This window comes from Atta colombica, unplaced genomic scaffold (genome assembly GCF_001594045.1).
Source record: "Atta colombica isolate Treedump-2 unplaced genomic scaffold, Acol1.0 scaffold125, whole genome shotgun sequence".
NCBI lineage: Eukaryota > Metazoa > Arthropoda > Insecta > Hymenoptera > Formicidae > Atta > Atta colombica.
The window spans coordinates 4,107,271-4,115,454 of record NW_017259212.1 but is presented as its reverse complement, the minus strand read 5'-3'; the positions used below and the strand labels follow the sequence as shown (position 1 = coordinate 4,115,454).

The 8,184-nt window shown below is 31.9% G+C and overlaps 1 protein-coding gene across 1 annotated transcript in view; it reads right to left on the bottom strand.

Moving 5' to 3' along the window:
* Positions 1-8,184, bottom strand: part of LOC108694873 (disintegrin and metalloproteinase domain-containing protein 19) — a 98,097-nt gene that overhangs the window by 35,090 nt on the left and 54,823 nt on the right. Inside the window, exon 2 of the mRNA XM_018204561.1 lies at positions 2,209-2,300. Coding sequence (XP_018060050.1) covers positions 2,209-2,300 — 92 coding nt within the window. The remainder of the gene's footprint in view (positions 1-2,208; positions 2,301-8,184) is intronic.

Below are 8,184 nucleotides of genomic sequence, written 5' to 3'. Positions count from 1 at the left end.
TATATATAAATTATTAACAAATTGAATAATTAAATATATTTTTAATGCGCTTCATTTCTTCCTTTTCTTTCTAATAAAAATAAATAAATCATATCCTCGCATTCAAAAGTCAAATTGTAAAAAAAGATTCCGTTGTTTCATTTCTTTTAGAGTAGAGTAATTTAAAGGGATGCAATAAACGGAATGCGAACTATTGTATATGAGTATGTTTGTTATACTTGCAAAGTGACGTACGTGCAGGTCCATTGTGGCACCCGCCAAATAACAGATTCACAAGGGACGACACCGAAATGTGTATACACCCGATGTAAATTCCGTTGTTGTTCCTGTAAGTATGCACTTCTGCCTGCCATCTTCTATTACGTGGTACGTTACGCCAGAAAGAAGCGAGGATAGGATAAAAGTACAGGCACATGCTGTATTCAAAACAACTTTCACAGAAATGAAACGTTACTTTATATCTTCCTCGACGTGCCTTTTCAATAAACGGGAATATTGCGTAACCGACTAAAAGTTGTTCTTATTTTCTCTAACTATACGTTATGCTTTGGTTATACTTTCAACATATTCGAAATAAATCCTCTACCTATATTGTGAAAATGTATAAAATTACAGACTGTTATATTATTCATTATTATATGATGTAATGATTATACACATACATAAATAATGTGTAAAAATTACATAATTTACAGTGAAAATAAATAAAATTATGTTTTTTTAAAAATTGATATTTTTATCTCTAATTATGTAAATACATTAGACGAAAAATAACACAATAACAATAGTATATTTTATAGTTTTTATGTAAATGTACAAATTTTTGTACATTAATACAATATAATGGTAATACATCGCACATATTAAATTTGCATTTTTATATTAATAACATGGCTTAAGAAAAATTGTTTGTAATTGTTAATTAATTTATTAATTATTAAATATTTCTATATATACTTAACTTCAATTATAAATTTACTTTTGCAAATTATTTAATTACTATATAGAAGAATAATTTTATTTGTAAGTCGTACTTTATTTTATGTGTGTATATATATGTTTAATAATATAACAAGTTTGAGATCCACTATAAAAGATTTTTAGATACAGTTTAAAATAAGCAATATTGATGAACATTTTAACGTTATTTTTAATATATCTAAGAAAATAAAAAAAATCATAACTGATTCTTAAAGAATTAAATATCCTGAAAACTCGTGACTAGTCTTATGATCATCAATATTTTTCTTTAATAAATGATACAATATACGTCTAGAGGTATATTTCTCAAACGATTTTAGAAAAAAAAACCTTTTGAAAGTAAGCTTTCAAAAATATCAAAAAAGGAAGGTCAAAAATTCTTTCAGATAGCAACCTCTACGTTGTATATTTCCCTTGACGGATTTTTCCGAATTTGCTACTGCACTGGCAATGGCAAAACGTCGGTCGAACTTTTCTCTCTTTCTCTCTCTTCCCCTTTTGTTCTCTATTCGCGGCGCTGTTCTATCTAATAGCACGACGACCATCGCAGGTTTTGTATTCACTACACGCTGCGACATTTGCATTGAAATTGTTGCACCCGTCGCCGATGCGCGTTTCGCATCGTAATCCTCCCGAGCAAATGGCGAACACCGTGTGCAGCCGTAGAAAACTCACAGAAAAAAGGGCGATTGTGGCTGACGAACAATGCTTTTTGTCAAAGGTCAGAGATTAGTGGACGCCTTTTGCTAAATTTCCAGAATATCCAGTGCGTTTAGTAATTGGAACGGAGAGAGAGCTACATTGTAATTTCTTGTAGGTACTTCACCTTCACTTAATAATAGAGTGAAAGTGAAGTGCATTACATTGCAAGCAATGCCGTAGAGTAGCGCGTAGAGGAATTTTTTGTTACTTAATTAATTTTTAATTAATTGGTTGCAAGAAAAATGGAAAAAGACTATCTACAAGAGACTCGTTGTATTGACGAAATTTATGCGAAAGAGGATTATGAATAAAAATCTTTCTACAAAAAACGATATCATGATTCATATTTACGAGTCAAGTGTTGTATGAGACGACGAAGGAGGATGAGAGATTCATAAAATCCTTGAATATAGAGTGTATTTTTTTATAATAACAACGAACAATCTTCAACAGTATTTTAGAAATCTCAGGATAGCTCGTACATAATTTTTCATTAAGATCTTTTTATACAAAAAATGAACTCACATTTTCTTTGGTTGAAGAGATCTGCCTTTTCGTTCTGCCGTGATACACTCGCGGTCTTACCAAAGTGTGTCTGCTAAAATCTGAGGACGGACCTGTAACAATAAATGAATTAATTAAAGTGATGTTAAAAGATTACATTCGTACGTGATGCGGTTAAAATTTTTATTCTCATTTCTGACAAAAAATATCTATTGTAAATTTAAAATTAGAAAATACAATAAAATTCTTTTAAAAATTCCTTTCTTTTTTGATAAAACAATTTAGAGATTTTTTTTTAGAATTTTTTTATCTATAGTGTTAAAGGCACTTTGTGCTTTTACTTCATCTAAATCCAGTACTTAACTTTACAAGTCAAGTGACTCTTGCAGAACTACTCAAGTGTTAACAAGCAATAGACAATGTTGAAAAAAAGTGCATCGGAGTCTACATCATAATACGGAATTTTACAAAGCTTTTTACGAAGCTTCCACATTAATGAATATACTTGGCGAACATATATCGATCGGAACTGTCTGCTTTTGCGCTTTTTTCATATGTCGGACATCATCGTTTTCCATCTTTATGCATTCGATTACATGGAAATTAAGCAACACACGCAAAAAGAGTTTACGAGATGCGCATGCAAAAAAGGTATGTCACATGCAATATTTAACGTTTCACCGAAAGACTGCGTTGGCGTCAAAAATAATTCAATGGCTGCCAATAAGTAATTATCCAACTACTAACGAAGCGTTTTAACGTCCATTAAGCTGGCATCTCTCATTATCGATAAACGAATTTTTCACTATCACAAAATTTCGCACGAGCAAAAATATTCGATTTTCCGCTAGGAAAAAAATCGTTCTACATTCATGACAGTATATGACACAAAGTACAAAAATTTGAAAAGATTTTTTTTGTAAATTTTATCGTCACTATTCACAGTTGACTATATAAACGCTATAAATTCATAGCTGTAAGTTTTTTTTTATTGACGTTTAATTAAAATAAACAACAAAATGCATTAAATTAAATGTTTCTCTCTGGACATCGATAAATTCAGAAAGCGAAATATTTTCGATGGCTAATCGAGCGCAACATCGGTATACGCGAAACTCTTCCCCAAATCGGGGAAACTCTCCGCAAATAGAGTGGTATTTTGAGTTCAATCGAACATTGTGATCAACGACGCGCAGCGAAGCTATATCCTTCCCGTCGTAGCATTCGCGGTTGTGCCGTGGGAAACTGCTCCTGTTTGTTACAGGAATGTCAACCCTCGCTGGCACTGCAGCGGCAATGTAATTACATCGACAAAAGTCCTTGACATCGGCACGAATTACAACGAGTAAATTCAGCAGCTCCGCTTTGGCCTCTGTTTTCGTGAAATCGGCTAACTGCGGTTCCGTCCTCAGAATTCTGAAGTATCAAAACTATCGACCCGTCTAGTAACGTAGAGATTTGTTTTTGTTGACTCGAGCGAACGAAGTCAACGTTACTGAAACGATGCAATTCCGACATTTGTATTCATCCGTATGGAGGAGAAGCGACTTCGAATACGGCGAGGATTCGGTGTTCGAAGAAGCGCAAAATAATTTTGAAAAGCTTGTAAAGATCTGAATCTCTATTTATACAAATGTTTTATTTTTAAGAATAAAAAGCAACTAAATTAAATTAAAATTTATAATCCAATGTAAATCGTACATGTAAACCGTAAAGTACTATTTTGTACAATAAAATCTCCAATATTTTATCCGTAAATTCAAAATGGTAGATACCATTGCAAGTATATCAAAAAGTCAGAGATTTTTGTTGAATTCATTAATTCCATATTTATCGCTTGATTATTTCAACAATAATTTTGAATTTAATAATTATTATTTTGTAAATATCTATATGATAATTTTATCATTATCATCATATGAATATTTAAATTACTTAATTTAATACAGTTATTTATTAATTAATAATTTAACTTACGCTTATTAACTCATTACTTTTGTTGTATTTCTATATCGAAACGTGGTAAATGTATTGTACGAGTAGACAAGAAGAGGAATCGGCTGGCCATTTGTCATTCTGTCAACTGCACATTAAGCCCGCTAATTCTTCCTGCGTAGGTGGTAAATGAACTGAAATTATTGCTTAACGTTTCCTCCGCTTCTCGCGGAATACCATGGAAAACTGGATTTCAATTACATTTATCGCACGCAATCGATAGGTATCGGCAAACCGGTATCGACAAACTGGACGCACATAAATGCATATTCAGCATTGGCAATTATTCTCCGATAATAAATCCTTGGTACGTTGACTACAAAATTTGATAGAGAACAACGGTTTTCAGTTTAAAAATACTCTGAAATATTTTATCGATACGATATCTCATGAATGAACTGTCGACACGCTCTGAAATAAAATAAAATTCGGACCATGATTTGTAGAGTCATTCATTTTTAATGTTTGAATACAATGACAGTAAATTGCTGATTTAATGCTTGTTCCTATAAGAAAATTATAATGTTCACTTTCCAAAAAAGATGATTGATCATCGTCATCCTCGTAAATGATTGTTGCGTAGAAGAGCAAAAATCAGAAAGTGTAACTTTTCATGCAATTTTTTTAGTTCTCAAGAAAACAGTTGGATCTTTCTGACTGAAATGTCTATTTCATTGGTACTATGTCTTTTCTTTCAGAATATTCCAGTGCATACACATTTATAAAAGTCACTTTCTTACCAAATCAAGGGAAAGAAATCGAATTTCGTTTCGATGTACGCATAATACTATGAACTATAGAAAGATATATATTTCTTATTTATTATGTTTTTAAAATATTTAAATGAAATTGAGATAACATAAATGTAGACTTTTTTCAAATTACTTTTTATTGAACGCACAAGCATCGGATCTTTATTCATTCAGCTTACCTCGCACGCAATTTGGATGATACGCTGGTGAATGGAAGCGATAATAGCTTCCTACGATGGGCAGCGATGCGACATACGCGTCGGATCGCGATCACGTTCGAGAGCATTTATCAGGCCACATCGTCAAATTGCGAACACGTTGATCAATCACGAAATGGGTCAACGTGGAATTTTGATTGGCTCTTTAAAGCGCAACAGTACAAACGATGCAAATTTGTACGATTGTTCACGAAGTCACTGTGCGGAATCTCGCACATGTGCGACGGCTTTTATGGGAGCGAGATTGACGTCAATGGCAACGACGATAAAAAGAAGTCGCGGATAAAAACGGATCCCGCAAATATACGAGAACGCGAAGGCGTCAGTGGCCGCGAGAGAGAACGATCTCATCGAGATTTTTTCTACATGCCTCCACATTTCAAGAAGCAAGTGCCTTCAACCCTTATCCGGGGTCTCACCGGATACGGATGTTTTTATTCTTGCCAGTAAAACGTATGGACATTCGTTCTTTCATTATAAAATTTAAATACTGTACATTAAAAACGTCGTTAGATATTAATTAAAATAAAATCTACTAGTTTTTTAAGAAAGCTTTTTTGAAGAGATGTTTGATTCAATATATGTTTATAAAAATATCATAATCAGTGTAGAGAACTTCAATGCTACAAAAATTTATTCTGATGACATTGATGTCTTTGGAGATGTAAGAATGTCATTAAAAAAACTTATAAATAAATAGATATACATATATCTCCATTACTTCAAAAGTAATACGATTTAAAAAATCGGATAAATTCTAATAGTTATAAAAAATGAACTAATTTAACTTCAAAAAATAGTCAAAAACGTGTCGCAATAAAAAAGGATGATTTTTAATGGTGTAAAACAAAAATGACAAAAATGACATTTGATCATGTTAAGAATGTTTTTATATTTTTGAAAAATATTTTTGAAAAATTCTATTTTACCAATTTTATTTGATTAATAACTCTCTGATAAGTTGAAAAATGGTTTTTCCTCTTTTTCTGGAAAACTTAATGTTTTGAAATGTCACTTTTGAAGTAAGAAAGCAAAACGTATGTATATAAGTTTACGCATTATAAGTTTTACGTATTTCGAGAATCACTTCTCAAAAAATCTTGGACAACTCGATCAAATAGCGAAATAAATAAATGCTGAACATGTAACATAAAAGCATCTTAACGAAACCGAATAGTGAAATAAATAACTGCTACACACGTAACATAAAAGCATCTTGTACAAATGTATCGTGAAAATCTTGCAAATATTTACCGTGAAAATATTTGAGTGCACGCGATCGGATAAACTGTAATAACAGCTCGTGAGTTTCGATATAGCAACAACGAATCATTCTAACCGACCGGGTGTGACGTGCGTTCGATAGCCACGTCAAACTCGCTCCCGATACATCGCAAGTGTACGGTATCTGTCCGTAAAATCACGTGAGAAAGAGAAGAACGTTATGCGGATGTTAGAGCGCGGACGCGCGAAATTTTTGCACGCCGAATAAAGTGATCCGCATAAACCGAGCTGTCGTTGCAGAATCGCGGCTTCGCGTTGCGCATTTTCTATATATTTCCGCAAGCGAGCAAATTTGTTCGGACAATTCGGCCATTCGCATATTCGTTGCCACATATGCGAATGTGCTCGCCCATAACGGATATTAAATTTCTCTCTGTTCTCTTCTCCTCTTCCAATCTCTTTCTTCTCCTCACCGCTATATGAAGACCATTCTGGTTAATATGGGCACTTTCCTCTGTGATTAAATTCAAATAAACTCCAATCACCGCGCCATCGCACTTCTCATGTGCAAATAATGGATATTTAATATTTGAGTAATGTCGACTAATACCGAGATGATGACTAGTTGCACGCGCCGTTTTATACAAGCCAGTGTGACGCGTAGAACGCAACGCATGCTAATGAGATTCACGTTAAACTGCGAATGAAACTCGCACTTCACATCGCGTTTATTCCAATTCACTAGTTTCAATTAAATGGAACGCAATATTCTTTATCGTTTCAAATGAATTATTTGATATTCTTTTTTTTATACTTTGCCAAATATAACAGAAATATATAAAATGTAAAATAAAAGGATTAAACTCATCATACATCTGCACAATAATTTTATCGAATTTTTTATTCTACCTTCTCTCTAAAAAATGGTTTTAATATCGATAACATTTCGTAAAAAGATATAGTGAATAAAGCTTTCGAAAGAGCTTTTCTGCATGGAAAAAACAATTTTGCTGAAGTACACTGAGAAAAAATATCCTAAATTTCAATAAATATTTATTTAAGTAGTTTACCAACTGAATATATAAAAATTAACCAAGTTAAATATAAAAATATATTTATTTGGTATAAAAAATATTAATTTGATTTAACAATCACTTTTTTTTATTAAATAAATATTTATTTATTGTAAGTAAAATGTTTAATTGGCAGTATTCAATAAATAAATAAATATTTATTTAATTTCAAGCTATTTTTTTTTCTCAGCGTACCTACAGATAAATATGGATCCGAAAATAATTTTGTTGGAATCCATCAAAATAATTGCAAGAATCTCAAGCATATAAACAATGCTGCAAAAAGTTTTAATATTTTAGCAATTAGCTTGAGCGTCATATATAATTATTTTGATAGGTGCAAATTTGTATCTAGCTGAATTTTAAATGAGGTAACTGGACCCAATATGGGCGTGTACTAAAAATGCCTTATTGTTGCTTATAAGTAATTACATTATTAATTCAACAAATAGTGATAGTAACTCCTGCTGATTGTCCACCTGATTCGATTGCATCAGTTTATTGCTCAATTTGTTTGTCAATCTGTTATTAGTAAAATGCAAAATCTCGAGATGTAATAATGTTTTATAGATAAGTAATTATACTTCCTAGTTTTAATATAATAGTTTTAGTATAATTGTTAAAAGATTGTTATTAATTTCAGTAATTCATGTTAATTTCAGTAGTTCATGTTATAGCTCTACTCATCTTTTACAATAGTATATATTTAGTTTATATTTTTGTAACAATTTTTCG